Source organism: Rhamphochromis sp. 'chilingali', assembly GCF_963969265.1.
Source record: "Rhamphochromis sp. 'chilingali' genome assembly, chromosome: 20".
NCBI classification, from domain to species: Eukaryota; Metazoa; Chordata; class Actinopteri; order Cichliformes; family Cichlidae; genus Rhamphochromis; species Rhamphochromis sp. 'chilingali'.
Window position 1 is genome coordinate 25,221,307 of NC_137947.1, and position 23,688 is coordinate 25,244,994.

At 39.2% G+C, this 23,688-nt stretch overlaps 3 protein-coding genes across 5 annotated transcripts; 2 read left to right on the forward strand and 1 right to left on the reverse strand.

Annotated features, from left to right (window-relative positions):
• The first annotated feature begins 93 nt into the window (after window positions 1-93).
• dnaaf10 (dynein axonemal assembly factor 10) lies at window positions 94-6,594 on the forward strand. Its single transcript, XM_080868332.1, has 8 exons — window positions 94-356; window positions 1,326-1,426; window positions 1,668-1,798; window positions 1,915-2,016; window positions 2,853-2,968; window positions 3,456-3,590; window positions 5,591-5,688; window positions 5,783-6,594. The coding sequence occupies exons 1-8, from the start codon at window positions 171-173 to the stop codon at window positions 5,988-5,990; spliced, it is 1,077 nt and encodes a 358-aa protein (XP_080724458.1). The 5' UTR covers window positions 94-170; the 3' UTR covers window positions 5,991-6,594.
• Window positions 6,595-6,738: 144 nt separating this feature from the next.
• LOC308387932 (uncharacterized protein) lies at window positions 6,739-20,236 on the reverse strand. 3 transcript variants are annotated; one of them, XM_080868329.1, is made up of 20 exons: window positions 19,822-20,236; window positions 19,137-19,303; window positions 18,285-18,656; window positions 17,927-18,057; window positions 17,576-17,742; window positions 16,434-16,519; window positions 15,991-16,071; window positions 15,621-15,735; window positions 13,704-13,879; window positions 13,148-13,369; window positions 12,486-12,688; window positions 11,821-11,943; window positions 11,380-11,517; window positions 10,919-11,168; window positions 10,584-10,785; window positions 9,345-9,579; window positions 8,942-9,066; window positions 8,444-8,595; window positions 7,661-7,883; window positions 6,739-7,068 (listed from the first exon to the last, which is right to left on the reverse strand). In XM_080868329.1, exons 3-20 carry the CDS (start codon window positions 18,291-18,293, stop codon window positions 6,929-6,931), a joined length of 2,778 nt encoding a protein of 925 aa, XP_080724455.1. In that variant the 5' UTR covers window positions 18,294-18,656; window positions 19,137-19,303; window positions 19,822-20,236; the 3' UTR covers window positions 6,739-6,928. The 3 variants fall into 3 exon arrangements, with proteins under 3 accessions (XP_080724455.1, XP_080724457.1, XP_080724456.1); XM_080868331.1 differs by lacking the exons at window positions 15,991-16,071; window positions 16,434-16,519; window positions 17,576-17,742; XM_080868330.1 differs by lacking the exons at window positions 17,576-17,742; window positions 18,285-18,656; window positions 19,137-19,303; window positions 19,822-20,236 and having other exon boundaries at window positions 17,927-18,055.
• A 141-nt stretch (window positions 20,237-20,377) lies between these two features.
• c1d (C1D nuclear receptor corepressor) lies at window positions 20,378-23,030 on the forward strand. Its single transcript, XM_080868335.1, has 5 exons — window positions 20,378-20,517; window positions 20,770-20,899; window positions 21,967-22,033; window positions 22,196-22,251; window positions 22,340-23,030. The coding sequence occupies exons 2-5, from the start codon at window positions 20,774-20,776 to the stop codon at window positions 22,529-22,531; spliced, it is 441 nt and encodes a 146-aa protein (XP_080724461.1). The 5' UTR covers window positions 20,378-20,517; window positions 20,770-20,773; the 3' UTR covers window positions 22,532-23,030.
• The last annotated feature ends 658 nt before the right edge of the window (window positions 23,031-23,688 follow it).

Sequence of the window (23,688 nt, forward strand, 5' to 3'; positions counted from 1 at the left end):
ATATTTTTGCATATGATTTTTGTACCAATGTACATAGATATTTTATTGAAAGATACGCATTTTGTCAGGCATCTGTTAAGGCAGCCGCTCGCTCAGCCGTACCTAGTTTGTTTTGGAAGAGAGCGACAGTTGTCTAGTTTTTCACGCCGATATCAGTGTTTCTTATAAAAATGTCATCGCCGCTGTCCAAGCCTCAGATTATTACGCATATTCAGAAGAGTTTGAACTATACGGTTTTTGACAGTAAATGGATTCCCTGCAGCGCGAAGTTTGTCTGTCTGGGAAACTTTCCTAGTGGAACCGGAGTGATTCAAATATATGAAGTTCACCAAGGCGAGGCTCAGCTCATAAAGGAGGTACATTAACGTTCTACTCTTGTGGGCCTTTGTTCCTTTCTTTTCTCTCAGATATTTCATACAAACGGCGTACAGAGCTAGCTAGCCCGTCGAAGAGTTCTAGAAAAGTCTGGCAAGGGTGTTTTCATGACAACAATTTGAAGGCAGCCCGTTCATTATTGTTCTACTGTAGATTATCCTATAGTTGGCATACTTTATCCAGATTATACTTAAAAAGCAAATACTACAGCATCACTTGCAACGATTAAAAGATTGCTACGCTGTCACCAGTGTATCGTACTACAAACAAAACTTACTGTTGTAGTTTTGCGCCATGGGATGTGTGCCAGGCATCAAGATACAGATAAAGGAGAGTAAACGTAACAAAACGTGTATAAACATGATTCTTTTATACTTATCTTGCCTGTTTGTTTCAAGTGTAGGTCATTTTGCTGCTAAAGCTTGAATCAAGAGTGCCTACATGATACAGAGCTGTGAAAAAGTATTTGCCCTATTCCCAATTTCTTATGTTCTTGCATATTTGTCACGCATGTTTCAAATGATCAAGCAAATGTTAGTATAAGACAAGAACGTCTTAGTTAAGGTCAGTGTTCATGATTCAATGATAAGAAAGAGAATCGGTAAAAATGGCATCTATGGGAGAGTTCCGTAGTGAAAACCACTGCTGACCAAAATGAACACAAAGGGCCATCTCACGTTAGCTAAAAAAACAAGAAAACAATCAAACATGGTGATGTGATGGTCTGGGGCTGTTTTGCTGCTTTTGGCCTGGACGACTTGAATTAATAGGTTCAACCAGAAAATCCTAAAGGAGAATGCCTGACTGTCAGTTTATGCCCTGAAGCTCAAGCTCACTTGGATTATGAAAATACATTTTCACTGCACTCCTTCCACACTGCTTTTCCATTATATGCTGAATTGTCCCATTCACGAAACTAAACAAACTCTTACCTCTGTGATATGTTTCAGGTAGAGAAACCTAAAGCTATAAAATGTGGAACATTTGGGGCCACGTCTCTTCAGCAAAGACACATAGCAACAGGGGATTTTGATGGAAATCTCAATATATGGTATTGTATACACCAATTGTAACTGTTGTGCCTGTAATAGCAAGAATCAAACTGGGAAAGCAAGGTTTAAATTCTATTTTTAACCAAAAAACACTTGTTGTGTTAATTGTAGATCTTATATTCAAATCCCAAAGACAGTTATAATTGGAATGGAATAGAAAAAATGTAATGGAAATGTTATTTTAAAAATCTGTTACGTCGACATTAGACTTATTCAGTACTGATGTGCTGTGGTTCACAGGAATCTAGAGACCCCGGATGTGCCCGTATATGCTGTAAAGGCCCACAAAGAGATCGTGAATAGTATTGATGGTGTTGGTGGTCTGGGGATTGGTGATGGTGCGCCTGAGATCGTTACTGGAAGCAGAGATGGTAAGAGCATTTAAAAAACAAACAAACTAGATTGTAATTACTTTTCAGTGCAATGATAGTGGGAAAGTAAAGTACACGAAAATAAGACTAGATCCTACATGATTGTATTTTAATAGGTACAGTCAAGGTGTGGGATCCCAGACAGAAGGATTCCCCTGTAGCCAACATGGAGCCAATGGAAGGAGAAACCAAGAGGGACTGCTGGACTGTTGCTTTTGGTTTGTAAAATATTCTTCAGAAACTAAGTTGATAGTGCTGGTGCTTCCCCTACTTCCATGGTGTGCAGAAAAGAACATAAGGTCTGAAGAGGTTAAGGCTCCTGCAATAGTTGTGGTAGTATAAAGGACACTGTTACAGCTTGTGCCCCTTAACAGGGTCCTCACAGAACATTATTTTCTTGAGGACCGAAGTACCAACATCCACAAGTAAAGTTTAAAAACATGCTCTCCACTTTATCTGTATCCACAGAGACAGGACTGTAATGCATTTTTGATAGTGATAAGAACTGATACAGTCATAGGTTATATTAATTCTAAGAAGCAGTAAAAAAATATTTATCATATATTCTATTGTGTACAATTTGAGGGATTTCTTTATACTTAGTAAAGGGGATTATTTCTCTGAATTTTAAACAGCAGAACAAAGCCCAAATTCCAGCTAGTCCCTTGGTCAAAGGTACAATGTCAGGAGAGAGTATTCAAACTCCAGAGAGAAGCACCCTGTTCTGGGTCAGACAAAGGACACTCTGTGAAGCAACAATGCTAACCTATCAGCCACCATAAATAAAGCTGCTGTAATGCACTGCACATAACCGATAAGACATGACAAACAAAACTTTTGTTTTTGTTTGTTTTTCATGTATACTTTTTTAAGAACATCCTGATCCATGCCCTCCAAACACAAAAGGTGCAAACAGATGGTACAGTGGAAAAAAAAAAAAAGCACATGAGCATGAACACCTATGGAAATGCAGCCATAAACCTATGTTGTGCCTTTGTGTTTGTTTTCAATGATCTTTCCCAGGCTTAAAATATCCTTTACATTTACATTTCAGGTCATGCCTTTAATGATCAGGACCGCTGTGTTTGTGCTGGATATGACAATGGTGACATCAAACTCTTCGATCTGCGGAATATGTCTCTACGGTGGGAAACGAACATTAAAAATGGGGTGAGGTGAAAGAAAAAATTGTCAGTATGTGGCATATATACATTTTCTACTTTTTTTTCTGATTCAACCAAACATGAATCAAAATAGTTAAAGCTAATGCTTTTTTTAAGGGTTGAATTCTTTTGGCACATAATATTTCCTTTGCACAAATAACAGATTTTGAACTATAATGCAGACAAAAACGGTGTGAAATGTGGAGACAGAACTGAAAATGACTTCCCACATCATTTACACTGCACATAAAACAACAGGGCAGTCTGAGGTGAATACTTCCTCACATGCCATAAGCAGTACAAAGAATTGCTCTGATTTTATTACATGGCTGTCTCTTTCATTCAGTTCCTCTTGTGTATAAACCTGCCAGAAGTCATTATGCCAAGTTCAACACATTCTACTGCATGGTAAAATCATTTGTGATGGAGCTTTGCCATGTGGTAAATATCCAGGGAGTGACTCATTTCTATTATTTTTTTTTTTTCTTGACTAGGTATGTTGTGTGGAGTTTGACAGGAAAGACATCAACATGAACAAGCTGGTGGCCACTTCACTGGAGGGAAAATTCCACGTTTTTGACATGAGGACCCAGCACCCTACCAAAGGCTTCGCCTCGGTTTCTGAAAAGGTAATTAACCTGGGTGGAGTGACTCAGATGGATGTTTGGCTGCTATGTATGGGGAAAATGTCAAAAGGCTATTAGAACTATTATTGTTATTGTTACATTTGTGTGGTATAGAAAGAAATGGGGGCAAACGGCAATTTGACCGTTTTTATAGCTGGAAGTGTTTGGGGTCATGTTTGTCTAACTACCTTTGTGTAACCGGCCCGAAAAATGAGACTGGGCATGTTAGGGAAGAGATGTGTGGCTTTCTGTGGGAAAACGCTGGAAAAACTACACTTAAACCAGGATTAGTGCACGGCCAGCTTTCCAAGTGTTAGCTAGGCCCAGGAAATCCAGGGGCCTGGCTTTCTAAATATTTGTCCAGTTCTTCTGAGCAATCAACAGTTGGCACACCAGTGTCTCCAACCATGAGTCATAAGGTTCCACCAAGAATTTCAGACTAAAATACAACATGGACTTTACAAGGTTCAAGGTTCTTTATTCGTCACATGCATAGTTATACAAGTATAACGCACAGTGAAATGTAACCTGACATTTCACTGACACGCCCCTCGACTTGTGCAAGGGGGGGGGGGGACATTATATATATATATATATATATATATATATATACACACACACACACACACACACACTCACTCTCACTCATTAGGTGAATGTGCAGTAGTAGCATGTATGCAGCAAGCAGGTGAATTCTGTACATTAAGTGAATTAAATAAGAATAGACAATCTGACTATTTTACAAAATAGACAAAATGAACATATATAAAATTAAAGGAATTTGAAATGTACATTGTGCCGGTGGGTTTAGAGTGTCTAGAAGAGAGTCCTGTCTCAGTCACTTATAGATGATGTGAGAGGGTGAGGGGGGTTGGTTTAGGGCCCGAATGGCTTGGGGATAGATGCTCCTCTGGAGTCTCTCTGTCCTTGCCCGGATGATGCGGAACCTTCTACCGGATTGCAGAAGTTGGAACAGTGTGTTGCCAGGATGGGACGGGTCCTTCAGTATCTGTGCTGCTTTAGTCCGGCATCTCCTGGTGTAGGTGTCCTGAAGCGGGGGGAGACCAATCCTGCAGCAGCGTTCTGCTGTACAGATCACTCTCTGAAGAGCTTTTTGGTCCTTAACACAGCTGTTCCCAAACCAGGATGTGATGTTCTGTGTGAGGATGCTCTCCACAACGCCTGTATAGAAAATCCTGAGGATCTCAGGAGAGACCCTAAACTTCCTCAGTTGTCGTAGGTGGTACAGGCGCTGCTTAGCCTTCTTGGTCTGGAGCTGAATGTAGGCAGACCATGTCAGGTCTGAGGAGATGTGGACACCGAGATACTTGAAGGACTGCACCCTCTCCACTGGAGCACCATTGATGATAATGGGCTTGTAGTCTCTGTGCTGACTCCTTCTGAAGTCCACCACCAGCTCCTTGGTCTTGCCAAGGTTCAGCTGGAGATGGTTGTCCTGGCACCATGACGCCAGATTCTTCACTTCATCCATGTAGGCCGCCTCATCGTTGTTGGAGATGGCGCCATTAATATCATGGTATTGATGGTTATTATAGTCAAAATTTCAGTCATTTTCAAAGCATCAAGAGCAGCCTCTTTCACGTGGATTCCGAGGTTTTTCTGTTTCGCTTTTTAATGTCCTTTCGTATGTCTAGATATTTTGTGTGTTTTAATGCAAAATATTTTTTGGTGGAGATACTTCGCATATGCAAAACAAAAGCTTTTTCAAATTCAGTTTGTCCAGCTGAAGCAAGGAAAATGAAGCATTTTTGGCAATGGAAGCAAGGGAAAGATGCAATGTCAGAGATCGGACTATTCCACTGATGATATAAATTTAACTTGTGTTTTGAATTTAAGTCTATACCAAAGAAGAGTCAAAACAGGAACCTCTAAAAACAGCACAAGTCACACTTTGTGACTGTTATCAGTCTAAAGTGGTTGAAAGGTTTTCTTTACAGTCTTTCGGTACACTTTATGTACTAAACATGACTCTTCTGTTTTAGGCTCATAAGTCGACCATTTGGCAGGTGAGACATTTGCCTCAGAACAGAGACATCTTTATGACCACAGGAGGAGCCGGCAACCTACATCTATGGAAATAGTAAGTAACCAGTCAAGTCAGTCAACAGACACCATGTTCTTTCCTGTAAACTGTAAACTAACCATAATTTTTTGTGTTTTGATGTCATTTCCAGTGAGTATCCTGCTCAGAGATGCAAGAAAGACTCTGATGGTGTTGACGTAGGTGTAGCTGGATCTGTCAACCTCTTACAGAATGTCACTCTGTCTACTCAGCCAATTGCCAGCCTGGACTGGAGCCCAGACAAGCAGGGCCTGTGTGTGTGTTCGGGTTTTGACCAGTCTGTCCGTGTACTTATTGTCACTAAACTCAACATAGTTTAACAACTGCACTGCATAAAAGACTTTTTGTGATCTGTGCAGCCTAATATGGGAAAAACAAAAAACAAACAAGTATCTGTAGTGCTGCACCACCCGTGTGTAAGTCACAGGCTTAATGATGAGTAGTCTTTTAGTAGAAGACACCAATTTTCTACTGCAAGTCCTGGAGACTGCTCATGTCCATTTCAATCAATACTCCTTTAAAAAGTATTTTAGATTAACTGGGAAACTTGAGTTTGGCCATTTCTTCCCCCTATGTTAAATGATATCCCTAAAAAATGTGTATTGTCTGGCTGAGCCCTGCAGATGATATTATCCTTTACTGCAGAGAAGTATCTCTGTAACGCAATTATACATTTCCTGTAAAGTCTCTATGTGGATGGAAAAATAACTGTAGCCTCTGGCTTGGAATTACTGTGGGATCAAGATTTATTTTCTCTCATCAATTTCTGTTTTTGTAGGAGGAAACTGAAACGTTTTCCATTGTTGCACTGTCAGTGAACATTGTTGTAGTTCACTTTTGTCTATTGTTTAAGTTGTGGCTTTTGACATGACATTTTTAAGAGGTGTTTTTCCTAATTAAATCTGTATTTGAATAAAAAAAAAAGATTTCTCAGTTGCTTTAACCAAATACAAATGGCTTATTTCATACTGCAGTAGTAATTGTAGTCAAGATAAGTAGTTTTGTTTATGAACACACAAAGGCCCAAACACAGTTGCACATCACCCCTTTGATTTGCATGCTACTATAAGTGTTAGTGTGTCCCATTTCTTTTGAGGACAACATTAATGGTCAATTACACTTTGAAATTAAATATGGGGGGCCATTTAAAAGGCTAGATGGTGAATACCCTACCATATGCAGCAGCCAGGGAGAAGAGACTAGAATTAAACTCAAGACTCCGAATTTATTACATCAACACAGCAAACAATCAAAAACATCATATCCAGCACTTGAACTTGAAGAAGTTCTGCAGATCCTCATCATCCTCTTGTCTGTTGTGGATCCCCGCGTAGACGGTCTTTAGCAGCTTGGTCTTAGACTTTCCATCCAAAATGTGAATGTAATTCTCTATGCAACCTGCAAACACAACCACAGATTTGCATAACAAAATTAGTTCACTCACACTGACAAAAATATTGTAGCATGTCATATTGTCTGGGTGTGTCTGACAAAATATTAAATATCTTTATATAACTACATTATATCCTGACTTGCCCTGTGGCCACAGTTTATTTGACAGCAGTCACCATATATGTATTACTATTTAGTATGCAATATGCCATCTATCTGTCAATCACACCAGCTGAATGTGATACATCTCTATAAATAACACGACATGGCATGTCACATGGGTCTGGCGGCATGATTTCAGTACAACACATTTGGTAAATATAGTCCAGCTGCCTATAAAGAAAATCATGGTAAACCAGTATTTTTTTTACACCTAAAAATGTATCTGTAGCTGGCAATCTTAATAAGCAACACTCACACTTTATAGGTAGATGCTCCCCATGTCCATTCAAAATCATTAAAAAGTTATTTAACTAGACATTTTGTTTAAACTCTAAAGGTTTCTGTAAATAACTTTTTACTGTTCAAGTCTGACTTTTTCCAAAGCTAATACCACGTGTTTATAGTATTTATAATAATAATAATAAAAAGTAATCACTTAGGCCCATGACTTTGCCATAAGCTATGAGGCTGGGGCCAAGCTGTGGGTGGTCGTACTGCTCCTCAGACATCAGCATGCGCACAATCTCTCCTGTGATGAAGGCATCCTCGAAGTTTTGCTCAGCCACAGGCTTCAAAGGGAATTTGCAGTATACATCCAAAGCAGCCTGAGGGTCGGATGGCTCCAGCAGCTGCGCAAGCTCGATGTAGGCATCATGGATCTAAACAGTCAGTTCATTAATCATATTTGATCTGCACTGCATTAAACCAGATAAACACCAAGAGCATGAGACTCTTTGAAAATATATAAACTACAACTTTTAGAGGTTTTCTAAATATCGAAGACATGTAATGGGAAATCTTTTTCCTAAATGTTCTTGAATGACTATATTCACTGTACATGAGATGTATGAAAGTATTTACTCAGAAATCTCAGCTAAATTTGAATCAAATGATCAAATAATGACATTTTATTAGTTCTATATGAATCTCTCCCTCATATTTTGAATGTCTTGAATTATACTGCACATTTTCTTCAGACATAATTGAGATCTTTTTTTCAGGCAAAGATTTATGAACAAAGGGTAACCGCTTTCAAGTCTTGAGCACGAGACTTTAAAATCTGAATATATATAGTTTAATTTTCTAGTCCAACAGCAGAACATGTGGCTATTCCACAGAGTTGGTGGGAGAAAGAACATGTTAATAAAATCCTTACTTAATGTGACTATTGTGAAACTTTGGGAAACGCTTTAAAATGCAAATATAAAAGATAACTGACCTCTGGTGCCATTGCGATGACCTCTTGGTATAGCTGTTTTGCTTGGTCCTGGGTGTTTGAAGATCGCGAGTAAGCTCGAGCCAGACCCAGTCTTGCTGCATGAGATCTGCGGTTCATCAGACTGGACTCATGGATTTTGTCTGTCACAGCAACTGAACAGAGATTGTTTTGAATCCCACATTGTACCCATTTAATGTTCTTGGAAACCAAAATCCTTAAGTAAAGAAAATTTGTATATTTATGACAGTGGTGCTAAACAACTAATGTCAAATCATCTGCATTTCAAGTAATCAATACCACTGTTTTGCATGTTATACCTTCAGTTAAACAGCATTATATTTGAACTTCTTAAACAGAAAAATGTATAAGCCCTCTTTTATCATCAAGATTTAGATTTTCTCTGTGTAGTTTTTTTTTTTATTGTAGCTTGCAAAACCTGTTCACACCTCACCAAGAAAGGATTTTCAGTTTCCCAGACTTGCCTCTGTAATGCCTTACCCTCAGCTTTCCTCAAAGTATCAGAGAAACTGTCCTGTTTAGACTTGTTGAGCGGGAGCTGAGGTTTAGTGTTATGACCAGAAAGTTTCACCCTATCTGGCTTGGCAGCTGCTCCAGAACTCCCCCTACAGGAGAGAAAGCATAATACAGGCTCTCTAAAAACTTATTTAATATTCAAGTGAAAAGTCTGTTTTTTTGTTAGTTTGGTTGTTTGTTGTTGTTTTGTCTTTTCATATAGCAGACCCAGAGTCATAAATGGTAAAAGGCTGTTTTTGCTTCATACGTAGGAAGCAAGGCAAAGCTATACAGGCTATAAATCCATAAGAAATCATTCATGCTATGACAATGGGAAAGGGAAAACCATCTAAACCATGTATCTACAAACACCTTTCTCAGTACAAACCTGGCTGTAGGGGTTTTGGCTGGATTCCGGACAGCCTTCCCTCCCCTGGTGGGAGCTGGAGCTGGTGCTTTGGTTACAGCTACTGCTACACACCTAGAACCTCCCCTGCTCTGCTGCACTCCTCTTTTTGCCAATTTGATGTCACAAGTCTCCTTTACACCAGCTGGTTGGGTGATGGACTGCTTGGCAGCTTCCTTAGTTTTAACCTCCACCTTTTCCTGCCACCACTTTTGTTCTGAGCAAACAGGTAATGGTGAGGAAAAGTTAAATTCCAAAAAGGCTACATTAAAAATGTGTTAAAAACACCAGCCTATTGGAAGAAATAACAGAACATTCATTGAAACACAATCATCAGTTTGATAGAAAGTAATAATTCTGGCATGAAATACAAGCACAAGACATGGAATATAAAAGTTACATGACCACCAGAGATGTCAATGAAGTATGTTTGCTAGAGAATATCAGGTCCTTTTCATTCATTATCCTAACATATGCTTTCTTGCATCCCCTCTCCTCCCATAGCATGGAAATTGTTTCCTAAAGACCATCACAGGAGATCTTCCAGTTCCGTAAATGTACCTGAAGGACATGAGGGGCTATGATTACCATTTTGGGGGTTCTATGAAACAGGTTTATGACACTGACCTTTCCATAAATTAAAATATTTAAAACGAATTCTATATGACTAAAATCAACACTGGCAATAATGCCACTAAAATTAAGATACATTAATCAATGAACATATCTTATGAGAAAAAAGACAAGAAATTATAATATTAGAAGTTCTGTGGACATTCATATCATTCAGTGATGCAGCTGTGAACCTTCTTAAGTAACTAACATAACTTGAGACCGACACTATGAAGGCAAGGATTTTTCATTTGGCAGCTTTGATTCTTGCATCTTGGCATCGCTTCCTCTCATCTCTCTCACATCCTTGCTGGGAGCAAGAAATGCAAGTGAAGGAAGTGAGGAGGCACATTAGCATAATGAAAAGGACCCATGGTGTTGCCAGCAGCCTACGGTGGTGACCTTCCTCCCACTTGTAAGGTGGAGGAAGCTGGTTCATCTGGCTGGGGTCAGGCCTACAATTCTGCTTTATTTTTATGTAGTTTTCTACACATTACAGGTAAACCAGCTTTATTTACCTCACAAGTGAAAAGAAGTGCACCACTGCAAGCTGCTGGGAAAACCATCTTCTCTGGAAAAGCTCACTTTAGTTAATGTACAGAGACTCACTGGTCAGCTGTTCAGGTGGCTCTCCAATCTGAGTCTTGAGTTCCAGCTCAATGCTGGCCTGGAGGCTGAGAAAGGCATCACTTATAGCTTCCTTTGACCTTTCTGAATTTGGGTTATTGTCGTACTGAGCCAGCTGTGCCAGACCCAAGAGACAAAGGGCATGGCTGTCACGCGGTGTGGTTACTACTGCAAGGTGGCACGTCTTCATGCACCAGCAGTAAAGAAACCGGAAGAGAAAAAAAGTCTGAATTATGTCACACGAAACACTCTTGGATATTAACAGTCACTCTATGGATTAGGTACCCTGCACTCGTAAAAAAGAAAGCTCAACATACCCTTTCCTGCATGTCAAGAAGTTCCTGACAGGGAGTGATAGAGGTGTGACGTATTAGAGCTGTGAGGGCCTGGCATCTTTTTGCCACCAGAGACTGCCTCTCAATGCCAGTCTTAGCCTGGCATTCACTCTGCTGGGTCAGCCTCTGCAGCAGGGCAAAGTGAGCATCCAGCAGCACCCACTCCAGCTGCCTGCTCACCTCACCACGACGTACACACTGACTCACACTCTGGGCACTCAGCATTGCCACACTGAAGCAGTCCAGCACAGAGACAAGAAGACAGTGTTTTTATGTAGTGGTTAAAACAGCTAAACTGGCTTCTACTCTTAAATGACAGGACTTTTCTTTGGATCGCACATTCACTGCTGAGATGAGTGAGACAGCTCGTTAGAGCCAATATCCACTGCAAACCCCGAATAATAAAACCAGCAAAAAATAAAAACTCCCAAAGTTTTGCATACATATGATAGACCTGTTCAGCACTCATGGCCTTTGTGCATAATGTGCTTCTCTGCTGCAGTTGCCCCAGAGTAAGAAGGCCACGTAGGAACTGTGTGTTGCGGCTGGACAGAGGGTCCGATAGATCCTGCTCCTCCCAGCTGTAAACAAAATCATAAAATATATGGCAGTACAAGCACGAAGCAGCCATTATAACTCTATAGATGACACAACTTAAAGTGTATCAATGTGCTTCTGTAGATGATAGTGGTCTCTTTCAATCAGTTACCTCTCCTTTCAACAGGCTTAAACAGAACAAGCTGGTATATTATTGTTGCTGTCATGGCCTCACACTCTCCCTCTCTCACTGAATATATCCACCTCCACCTCCACCACACACACACACACACACACACACACACACACACACACACACACACACACACACACACACACACACACACCTCTTGCTGCAGCGCTGGCTGATAAAGTGCTCCAGTCCCTGTTGTAAGAACAAAGCAGCCTCCTTCTCTGCATCCTCAGAGGCTTTCTGTTCCTGCAGTAGCAGACCCAGGCCTGCGAAGAATCTGGAAAAAAGAAAGGCAGCACACATTGAAGAGCTCTGATCTAGTTTTTAGATGTTTAGAATCTAGACCCAGTTTACCCTGTTTAACAGTGTAATCTTAGAAAGGTTATATGATAGAGGGCTTATCATGGAGTGAGAATTTAAGAAGGAGAATAAGGGCTTTTTCAAACCTGCTCTTACACAGCCACAGAAAGGATGCGCATATTTTAACCTCTCTGTATTTTGTTCTTGATTACCAGAAACTCAGTAGCTGAGCAACAGATTGTCAAACTCTTGCTTTTAAGCTGTTACCAGCAGACTAAATAATTGTTAGTATCATTTTTCAGTGGACCTCTGTGAGTTTCAGCATTGATTTTCTGGCTTATATCTAATCTATTTCTATCTATGTCACAGTGACATCACAGTGAGAGCTGCACAGCTTCCTAACTCTGCAATATTTAATCAGCTTCTTTAATCTAGTTTCTTGTTACTATTACAAGTTACTATTAGTATTACAATATTTTTCCTTCTTCTACTACCGTATGTACAATCCTGCAAACTGACCTGAGTGCAGGGTGTAGGGGTCGTAGGGCCAGCCCATTGTGAAAGTGCAGCAGGGCTTCCCTTTCCCTCCCTTGCAGCAGCAGCAGCCTTCCTGCATGGAGGCTGTACTCCCAGCTTTCTGGGCACAGAGACCAGGCATCCAGGTACTTCAGAAGGGCTCGGTGGATATAGCTCTCTTTATCCTGCATAGTTGCACTGATGTCCTGCAACCACCAAGTCCAAGTTTATTGATGATAAGTAACAGTCATAGATGCTTAGACTAAAAACAACCATACAGAACAATATCTATATTTACCATGGTAGTGAATGCAGAACGGAAGTATCTGGAACGATACTGATTTCTATAACTAGCAATGAAAAACATCAAGATCTTCAGCTGAATAAAATTCAGCTCTGTGACGACTTAAGTGTGTTTGAAGAGCCTGTGGAAATGTTAACAGTAATATTCTGAGATGCTGAACTGAATATTGTTTACAAAAGGGTTAGGGTGGTTTTACATTCTAACAGATCACTCATAAGTCAAAGAGAAGTTGTACTGATGTTAGGAAGACGGCGATAGTCTGTCTGTACTGGCCCCTCACTAATCTTTTTCATCACTATCAGATAAAACAGTTTCCTCAAGCAATAGAAGCAGAGGTACTGACAGCATATGACACAATTACCTTGCCAGTTTTCTTAGAAAGCCAGATGTAGAGAGTCTGAACATAGTCTGCTTTGCTGGACTGTCCCTGCTCTTTGAGCAGATGATACTCTTTATCCAGAGCCTGCAGCTGGTTCTCTACTGTGGGTGTTCCAAGGAAACCGTGCAGTTTACACACAGCCAAGATGTCATCCTGATGTGCTGTTGATTTGGCATCACTTAATTCATCTCTCTCTTTGTCAGCCTTTGAGTTGAAACATGCGAGGTTCATTAGCTTTCAACTCAAAAATCAACAAGACAACTGATTTACAATAAACTGGCAAAAAAGTACTATTTTTATATTTTCTGAAAGCTTTGTCACATTTCATAAACTTCCACATGCTTATGAATAATGAAAGTGTGTACTGCAACATCAAAGCAATGTTTCAGCTGTAATTGACCATATATTTTAATTTAAAATTAGCATGTTATTTACTATGCAATTCTGATTAAAATAACCTTCAGTAATTTTTTTCATTGTTTTAATACAACTAATATGCTGCATAGAGAGCTTTTATTTGTGTATAATAGTACCACACCTTCCTCTGTAGGCTGTACATCTCTGTAGCGTAATGGTGCTCCTCCAGCACGAGACCCAGCTGGAAGTGAAGCCTGGCATCTCTGGAGTTAAGTCTGATAGCTGATGCATAGTGGACAGCAGCCTGCTCCAGGCTATGCAGAGGAGACTGGCCATCTTCATGGTGCAACAGGTCTCCTGTGGAAATGGGAAAAATAAAACACTGTTTTGTGGTACACATCTGACAGAGAGACCAGAGGATTTGCATATATATGAGAGAATTTGCATCTATATAGATTATATAGTACTGGCAAACAACATTTTTCATCGCCGCAGGATGACATTACATTTAAGAGTTTTAAAGACCCATTTAAAACCCCCTTCAGTTCAAATGTAAGATCAAACCAAACTTACAATAGACTTCCTATCTACAATTTTACCATAAGTGTGTCTAGTTTAAGTATTTGGTTGAGCTTAAGAACACTGTCTAAATGTGTTTATTAATGTGAGAAGAATAAAATGCTGTTGGCTGTTGTTACCACTAGCAATTTTATTGATCTTACACATATAAACATAGCTTGAAGTATTTAGAGAAACTGATTTAATCAGTACACAGCATGCATCATGAATATTGGCTTTAGTTTCGAATTTTATTAAGTAATTAAGCCCTTTATAATCCGCTGACTTGAATTTAACTATTTTTGTAATTCTTTGGATTGTATTTGGTGGCATGCTCAAAACGCTGTCAGCAACCAGCAGCAGTGTAAACCTGATGATCGTGTTTTGTTCCAGGAATTATAAAGAATTCAGCACGTATCATGTCACTTAGTAGTACTTAGTAGTAGCAGTAATAAAATTCATATGGAAGTAAATCTTAGTACAGCAATTTTGACTCTCCAATTTAATACATTTCATTCCAACTGTATTGAGTATCAGAAAAATAAAAAAATCTTGGATAAGGTATTGTGTGCTTTGTGAAGTGAGCTCATTTTGAACAGTTTATTAAAGGACAGTTTCATCCAAGCATGAATACTTCACAGCACAATGCATAATGAAAACTAAACAGACTCTCCCATCTAGCTGCCTTCTCTTTACCGAGTACTGGATGCGCCTTTTGCATGAAATATTGAAAGAGAGTATCTTCCCTTGGCAAGTGCGTCCTTTTTCTGTCCAAGTGCACTGATGTCAAGCTTTTAATTGGTTATATTCCCTGGTACATTACATAATCCAACAAGCAGACCCATTCAGCATTTGCTGTTTTATAACTGATATATGCTACATAGCAGAAAAGTCATTTTAGCTGATGAAATTTTTGAGTCTGACAGAAGCATTGAGCTAATGTTAATGTGCAACAAACAGTGTCTTAAAAATGAAAACGTTTCACCAGGCCACATGAAAAATGAAAGGTCAAAAATCAACACTTTTTACTAACAACCCTCATGACACTCATTCTCATTTTGATACTTTTCAGTCACAAAAAAATTAGCAAGGCAAAGATAGCTGAGAAAACATGAGCACAAACTTGAGTGTGAGTGTCTGGCATGTCAAATAAAAGAGAACGCTTCAGAAGTAGCCACTTAGCAGCCTGTTTTCATGTATTTTTTATTAGCTTTAAGCTGAGCTGTGTTGTCAAGGTAAGGCAAGGAAAAAGTCCCTTTGCTCCAGAGTATTTTTAAATAATCAGTAAATAGCCTGTTTAAAAATAAAGGCAACTACAGACATTCGGCATTAGGGCAGATGGAAATTTGGACAGACTAGTCAGCACTTTATAAAAAGTAACAGGTGAAAAAATGCATTTGGTTTTTTTTCTGACTTTCTAGTTTGTATTATAATAGCTTTACACTCTTGTCTGACCCACATTTTGTTTTGGATCACCATCTTACAATGCAGCATAATAATTCACAAAGTGTTAAAATGTAGGCGTGAAAGTGCTACATGCCTGGCTTTGGCAGATGTTGCCTGTAGAGTTTCAGGTGCTCCTGGGCCAAAGCACACAACTTGTCAACACTGTCTTCTGCTGCTGTCATTTGTAGTCTTTTCTCCCGGTTACGAATCTGTAGTAGAAAATAGACCAAGCAGGAAAGCTTAAACAGATACAGTAGGAGTAGTGATATGAGCCATATTATAACTTATACTTTTCATTTGATTAAGTGGGTAAACTATAAAGGTCTTCGATTTCCCACATTCACTACAAGATAGAACTATGGCAATAAGTAATTTTAGGTTTTTAGGTTTGCTGTGTATCATCAACATCAGTCAGAATATTAACTAACTGGACACTGAAAGGAATATCCAGTACAGCTTATTACCTCACAGGTGTGTTTGGTCTCTGTCTCCAGACATTTGGCTGATTCAAAGTGCTTCTTATACCAATCTGTCTCTGTTACATCCTAAAAGAAATAGTATCCTGATTATATCACAAATAAAGATTTTATAAAGTGCCTTTACCAGGTTCCATTGATAAAGCTTCGAACTGGACTGACAAGGTGGCTGTGCTGAATATACAGAACTGGGTTTGTCATTCTAGCAATGGTAAAATAACAATTACTGAAATGTAAAAATTATACATGGTTAATAAAAACTACTATTTTATTGACTCGTTCACCATAAACGTGGTCATTATTTTTACTATGGAATTCAAACTTGCGTTTACTCACAGTTAAATGGAGCACTGTCTTGTAAATAAAGGATAAACAGTGTCAAAGTCAGCGATTCTGGCAATGGAGGTTACTGCTTAATCTTTTACACTGACCTTTGCATCTAGGTCCCCAGTGGGTTTATGTAAACAGTCCAGAATGTGTGACCCAAGCTCAGACAGTTTCATCGTAGTGTCACACCCTTTGTTTAAAAGGGGAAAAAAGCTCATTAGAGGTGGACCGGGATGGATTTAGCTGTCAGGTTATTTAACAAATCTGTAGAATTGCTCCCCATGCAACCTCCCCCTAGGCAATGTGTCCAAACTAGCAATTAGTTGACTCGATGAAAGCATGCTCCTGCACTCTCGATATTTTACCTGCATCTTTATTCAAAAATGTCTTTCAGTCCATCTGTCCCTTCGGGTGCAAAAGGCTTGATAGGCTGAGATACTGGGCGGGTGTTTCTGGGTCTTTTTGTTATGGTCGTATCTTTCTAATCGATCTTTGTCTGTGGCTGCTTCTAAACACGTTTTCTTCTACTTCTCTTCATCACAGTTTGCTTCAAAGTTCTGTTAAGGGGCATTTATAAAGCATATTAAGGTTGAAATGTTGTATATAAATAAAACTGCCATTTGCAATTTAAGGACATTTTCCTTCACTGCTATGAGAATGACAGATGATCAGTTATGTATGTCTTTTAAGCCATATTGTGATATTTATCTTGGAAGATGCTATATAAATACAATTTTACTTTATTTGTACTTTTACCTAAATTAAACAATTTAAGAGAAGCCTTGATTATTTAGAAATACACACCTGAGTAAGCAAGCCAGATCTTCTGAACATAAAGGCCTGATATAAAATCCAGCCTTTGTCCCATGACAGTTAGTGGCACAAGGTTTTAGTTAAGTAATAATACCCCCTGTCATTAGAGTAACATGATCGTTGTCTACAGTATTACATCATGTTACATGATAGTATAGCTTGTGTAATCACTTCTGCTAAGAGGTAAGATACCTGTCAACAATGTAGCTGTAAGCATTTTCTATAGGTGTGGAAATAATGAAGTAACTCAAAGAATCCATATTAGGGCAGTGGCTTCATTTGTTATTCATTGATGTGACATTCATTGTACTAGAAGTTCAGGAATCTACTAGCTCTCTTTAAGAACAACACAACCTCCTCCTATCTGAACATCCAGAATAAGAACATCCACTCTTGCCAGTAGCTTTAAACTAATATGTTTGAAATGCTTCACCTCTGTGAAAAAAGAAACACTTGACCAAGGCAGCTGACATCGTCTTGTCAAGGTCCAGTTCAATAACCTTCCAGCCGTCTCCAAGAGGACAGTCACTAAGTGGGTCAACTTTTGACCTTCGGGCAAGCATCTCAATATAAGGCCTTGAGAAGATGCTCTTTGGTTCACTACAATTTAGCAAAATAACAAATGTGTGAAAGGTGATTTGCTAAATATTATACTATTTTTTTATATAAAGGAAACACATCATTCATTTGCAAATTAATATTCAGCATGAACCAAAGGATAAGTAATGGATGTGACTATTGGCGAATATGTTTTGCAATATGTGTGAGTTGTTTCAAGACTTACCTGTGACTGATAGACAAAGGCCTGTAGAAAGCACTTAGCGATACTGGGCATTCATACTCCAGCTGCTGCTTCACATCAGTGAAAGTCACAGGCACAGGAAGCAGCTCTCGAGTCACCAACACTTTGTACACCTGAAAAGGTGAGAAGGTCATTAGGTATATAAAGCTAACTACTCCCTTACTGACAAAAGGTTACCACAGATAAATGTATGGGTACAAAGCAGATGGATCCACTCATGTGCAGGAGTTATTAGGATGTACTAGCAGAGGATGTACTTCCTGAGGCAGCTGAAGAAATTCAACCTGCCAACACGGACGATGATGCAATTCTACACCGCAATCATCGAGTCCATCCTCACCTCCTCCATCACCGTGTGGTACGCTGGAGCCACTATCAGGGACAAACAGAGACTGCAGCGTGTTGTGCGCTCTGCTGAGAAGGTGATTGGCTGCAGACTCCCATCTCTGCAGGACCTGTACACCTCCAGGACACTGCGGCGTGCAGCTCGGATCTCAGCTGACCCTTCTCACCCTGGACACAGTCTGTTTGACCTGCTACCCTCAGGCAGGAGGCTCCGGTCCATTCGCACCAGAACCTCTCGCCATAAGAACAGTTTCTTCCCCTCTGCTGTTGGTCACATGAACAATAACCGTATGACTGTTCCCACCACTAGCTCATGACCCTACGCTGTGTTCACTGCATGATTCCATGTTTTGGCACTGATCACCACCTGCACAAAAACCAAAGAAAGAAACAAAAAAAGCAACATTTTACAACTTCTTTCTACGTAGCACTTTTAATTCTTATTCTCATGTATATATCTCATGTATATCTCATGCATATATCTTTCTACGTAGCACTTTTAATTCTTATTCTTACTTTTATTTTTTCATGTCTATTTAAGCGCAATTTATGACAGCATGTTTGCACTGAAGCACCGCAGCAATTTCCTAATGTTGTAAACCTGCTCAACATTTGGCAATAAAACCCTTTCTGATTCTGATTCTGATTAGGGCTCCAACAGAGACCTTTAAAAAGACTCAAATTCCTAATAAGTTTCATTACACAGAAGCAAAAGCTATGCTAAAAGCTTATGAAGTTTAAAAATTAAGAAAACTATATGTTATCAGGTGGATAATGATGAGTTTCAAAGCATTTCAAAGCTAGGATGCATATATAAAGTTTGACCACTATCCATGTCTTATTATACCTGTGAAACACTGCCATCTGGTGAACAGACTGAAATCTCCACCACTGTGTCTCCAAAATTCAGAGGGACTGGTTCCGAGCTGCTCACCCCATTTACTGTAACTTTAATGCGTCTGTCAGGCACCTCAGGAAGGAGTGTCACTGAATTACAACAAAAGGGAACAGTATCTGGAGGCAAAAAAACCCCAGAAAAGCACATAACAATTTATTTTGTAAACTGAGAAATACTGCAAACCTTTTATGTCTCTGCATTTTTAAATAATATTCACTTACAAAGTAGCATATTTATACATACATTTACATACATGTGTACTGCTGCGGCTGCTTTTGTGTATCAATTGAAATAGAAAACAAAACAAAGAATTATACATTTCACATACAACTTCTTGTTTAACACAGATAGGCTGTACTCACTATTGTATTCAAAAACGTTGGAGCAAAACGCGGGGTGAAGTGAAATATCTCCTTCCAAAGCCAGGTTACTGAGCTCTGCGATCTTTGCTGACAGTTTGGTGATTTCCACACTGTATTTATTCAGCTACCACCTCGATTCCTACTCTGTTCAACCCATCTTTCAGTGTAATCGTGTTAGACCTATCACCAAAGAGCTGAAATAGACATCACAAGGCTAAATTAGATGCGAAAGAGACTTGAATTGAGAAATAGAAGGCATAAAGCTTGCTCACAATACTATATGAAGCCCCACAATCGCTTGTCATCACGTCCAGTGTCACTTCGTTGACGCTGCTCTCCACAGTCACTTTGTAGTCTGTGACTTCAGGTGTGAACGATGGACGGAGCTTCCCAGCAGAAACACAGAGCTTCTCTAAATCACAGTTATCCATGATGACTCGGGCGTCTTCTTTATAGCTTGCTTGGGTTGAGCTACAACAGTCCCAAAACACAGCACTTAAACTGCTGTCCCATCCCAGCGCGCTCAGTTTTATTTACCACACTGACGCCCCACGTTACCACAGTAACATGACCACTTCTGTTGTATTTAGATATTAAGTTACTACTACATATGAGTATTTTAAATACATTTGGGCATTTAATAGGAATGAAAACAACAGCTGATACTTAAATAAGTTTTTCGTTTAGACCCTTTTTTTAAAAATTGTGCCATAAGTCAATAATAAGGAGCGTCGATTTAGAGAATACACACGGTTACACAAAAACGGATATTGTTATTAAACAAAATATAGAAAACTGCAAATAAAATTGTTATCACGCTGAAAAATTTTTTTTAGCTAACGATAACTAGCTGTTCCACTCATCCCAACGGCAGACGGCAGTAGAGGAGCGAAGAGGAAAACGAAGACGACTAGGTCACAGTTTTAACGTCATTTCCTGTCGGCTAAAGCGTGTTGTCTGCTAACAGGGTAAATATGTGATTTTGTTTTGTTAGATTTAATTTACAGTGATCCCGTTTTGCTATTAAATCAGTAATTAGTAACTTACATCTATCCCTTTTGTCACTTTCCTCAGCTTATCTAAACGTTAGTTTGGTTTCCTGTTAGCATTGTATGCTAGCTCTCTCCCTGGACATATTGCTATTGTTTTTCTGTTCTTCTAATGAAAAATAGTCCTATAGGAAAGTTACACGACGTTGTAATTATTCAATTATTTTACAGAAATATGGCCGCAGAGGACTACCCTCACGAGATAGATGAACAGCTCACGGGCTTCGACTCGTCAGTGACTTCAGTTAAAACCATCTTGGAGCAGTTGATGTCGATGCCTAGAAATGACCTGCTGCAAAAGGTAGGCCTAATACTATTATACACATCGGGTACTGTGGTCTTTTTGTTGGCTTAGATTTGTTCTTGTGCGTACCTACTATCTGTATACACTCGTGCACTCACCGGCCACTTTGTTAGAAACACATGGTCAGATACTTGGTAACAGATTATTTAATGTGCCAATAGCTCAATCAATTTAGGAACGTGAACATGGTCAAGAAAAACAACTGAGATGGGGATGAAACATGGTCTTAGTATTTCAGAAAATTGCGGATCTTCTGGGATTTTCCATCACAATCATTTCTATGGTTTACATACAATGGTCTAAAAAAGAGAAAATATCCAGTGATTGTCTGTTCTCTGGGTGAAAATGTCATGTTAATGCCAGATGTTAGAGGAGAATGGCCAGACTGCCACAGGCTCATAAGAAGACAACAGTAAGGGTATGCAGAAGAGCATCTCTGAACACACAACACATTGAACATGGCAGCTGATGGGTGACAGCAACAGAAGACAACAACAGAAGTGCCGGCCTACTTAAGTATTGTTGCTGACCATGTCTTTTCCTTTATGACCTCAGTGTATGCATCGTCTGATAGCTGCTTCCAGCAGTGTAACACTCCATGTCCGTAAATCATCTCAAACTGGTTTCTTGCCATGACTATTAGTTCACTGTACTCAGATGACCTCCATCGTCACCAGATCTCAGTGAAACAGATTGTCTTTGGGATGTGGTGGAACAGGAGATTCACCTCATGGATGTACAGCTGACATAGCGGCACCAGCTGTGTGATGCTATCATATCAATATGGACCAGAACTCTGAGCAATGTTTCCACCTCCCTGTTAAATCTATGCTATGAAGAATTAAGGCACTTCTGGGGGCAACGGATGTCAAAACCCAATGCTAGGAAGATGTACCTAATAAAATGGCTAGTGTGTTTATATTTATTTTCTTTTATAGAGCAAAATTTTATTCAGTGAAACAATACTGCATTGAATATGTTACAAATACATTTAATGAAAAAAGTGATACTAATCTGTCGTATGCAGGAGGCTATAAATAAAATACAATTTGGTTCATTAACAGTTGGATCCTCTGGATCAAGCCAAGCTGGATCTGATGTCTGCCTACACCCTTAATTCATTATTCTGGAGTGAGTTTTTTCCCTATTTTGTCTAATCTTTATATCTTGTTGAATATAGATAAATTTAGCGAAAGCATACTGAAGAGACAAATACATTACAACTTTTCCATACATGGATGTCATTTTGTGTGGAAAGTGTGGACATGTGGCTTTATTTTTTATCTTACTCAGTGTACTTGGTAACACAAGGGATAAATCCCAGAGAACATGGAATCAAACAGGAATTGGTATGTGCCATCTATCTCTGACTTATTATTTGCTCACATGGATTCATATGTATTGTCTAATTCCTCAGTAACCATCCTGTTGTTTCAGGAGCGAATAAGGACATATATGAACAGAGTGAAAGAGATCACAGAGAAGAAAAAAGCTGCCCGTCTGGATAAGGGAGCTGCTGCACGCTTCGTCCGGAGTGCTCTTTATGATCCTGATGATAAGGATTCTAAAAAAAAAGCAGCAAGCACATCTTCAGAAACTCCTCCATCAAAGCGTTCAAAGCAGAAATGAAATAAAGAAGAAGCTGCAGAGTATGTCAAAGTGCAAAAGATCACGACCTTTAAGGGTGATGAACACTGGGGTAAAACATTTTGGTCATAAGCCACATTTGAAGGCTAAGGTTGTCTGATCAACAATTACACAAGACAGCTAAACAGAACAATCCATCATCAGGATCATAGCTTGGAGTCGTGTAAATTTTCATGGTTGACCCGCAGCAGTCTGCAAATGTGTTTGACAAGCAAAAGACTGTAGTTGCTACGTTTGACACGTCGTCTCAGGGCAGTCTCACATACTTTTGGATCTTGATGCTAACAGCTGCTCTAGGTTTGAAACATGTTGTAATGTTCTTGTAATGTTGCGCTGGTCTAAATCTTTGTATTTTGAAAGTGATTCTAGGAATCAAAGTTTCATTTTTATTTTTTTTTTAAACAAATGCAATGTTTTGAACATCATCAAGAAAATGGTTTTGTGAGTATAATGCCTTTAGCATAAAAATATTCACCAAAAATACAGTGTTTAAATTATTTTCTTTTATACAGTTTATTGTCAGCATGGTGCTGAAATGTGTAATAGTGTCGCATTTCAGGAAGCAAGTGCAGGATGTGAGCCTTCTGCTCAGCTGTCTGTTTCCTCTGGTCGATCTGAGAGAGCGTGGTGGTTATATAAATTGACCGTATGATACACTGCTGATCTATCTAAGGCAGTGGTCGGCAATTAATTTTCCTAAAGGGCCACATGAGAAGCTAGGATTATTGTTGAGGGCCGCACCATTGAGCTTACAGAAAGCTAAAATTAATACTGAGCAGAATTGAGTTCATCTTAATATTAATTTTCTCTTTTTGAAGGCTTATTGTTGTTTTTGTTTCTTGATAGTCTTCCTCAATAGTCCTTCTTTTAAGATGAGATAAGATAAACCTTTATTAGTCCCAAATTTGTTGTGTCACAGCAGAAAGTGGACAGTTCAAAGTTACAGCAGCAAAAATAATGAAATAGAATGAGATAAAAGAATAACATGCTATATAAAATAGAATAAAATACTATGTTGTCAAAAAAAATTACACTTATTGGTATTGCGTGTGTGTCTGCACGTGTTTGGTCAACTCAATGTTTGGTCTCTGTTGTGGAGTCTGACAGCCGATGGAAGGAAAGACCTGCAAAATCTGTCT

What these genes read in the sequence shown, in the direction of transcription:
- LOC308387932 (XM_080868329.1), bottom strand. An exon ending in CCCCTACACCCTGCACTCAG is followed by an intron (nt 11,944 to 12,485) that starts GTCAGTTTGCAG and finishes TCTTTTTTCCAG; the next exon opens with ATTCTTCGCAGGCCTGGGTC. An exon ending in AGCCAGCGCTGCAGCAAGAG is followed by an intron (nt 11,518 to 11,820) that starts GTGTGTGTGTGT and finishes TTTTGTTTACAG; the next exon opens with CTGGGAGGAGCAGGATCTAT.
- c1d (XM_080868335.1), top strand. Translation starts at nt 20,774, where the DNA reads ATGGCCGCAGAGGACTACCCTCACGAGATAGATGAACAGCTCACGGGC. An exon ending in GAAATGACCTGCTGCAAAAG is followed by an intron (nt 20,900 to 21,966) that starts GTAGGCCTAATA and finishes GTTCATTAACAG; the next exon opens with TTGGATCCTCTGGATCAAGC. An exon ending in CCTTAATTCATTATTCTGGA is followed by an intron (nt 22,034 to 22,195) that starts GTGAGTTTTTTC and finishes TATCTTACTCAG; the next exon opens with TGTACTTGGTAACACAAGGG.
- dnaaf10 (XM_080868332.1), top strand. Translation starts at nt 171, where the DNA reads ATGTCATCGCCGCTGTCCAAGCCTCAGATTATTACGCATATTCAGAAG. An exon ending in AGGCTCAGCTCATAAAGGAG is followed by an intron (nt 357 to 1,325) that starts GTACATTAACGT and finishes GATATGTTTCAG; the next exon opens with GTAGAGAAACCTAAAGCTAT. An exon ending in AAACGAACATTAAAAATGGG is followed by an intron (nt 2,969 to 3,455) that starts GTGAGGTGAAAG and finishes TTTCTTGACTAG; the next exon opens with GTATGTTGTGTGGAGTTTGA.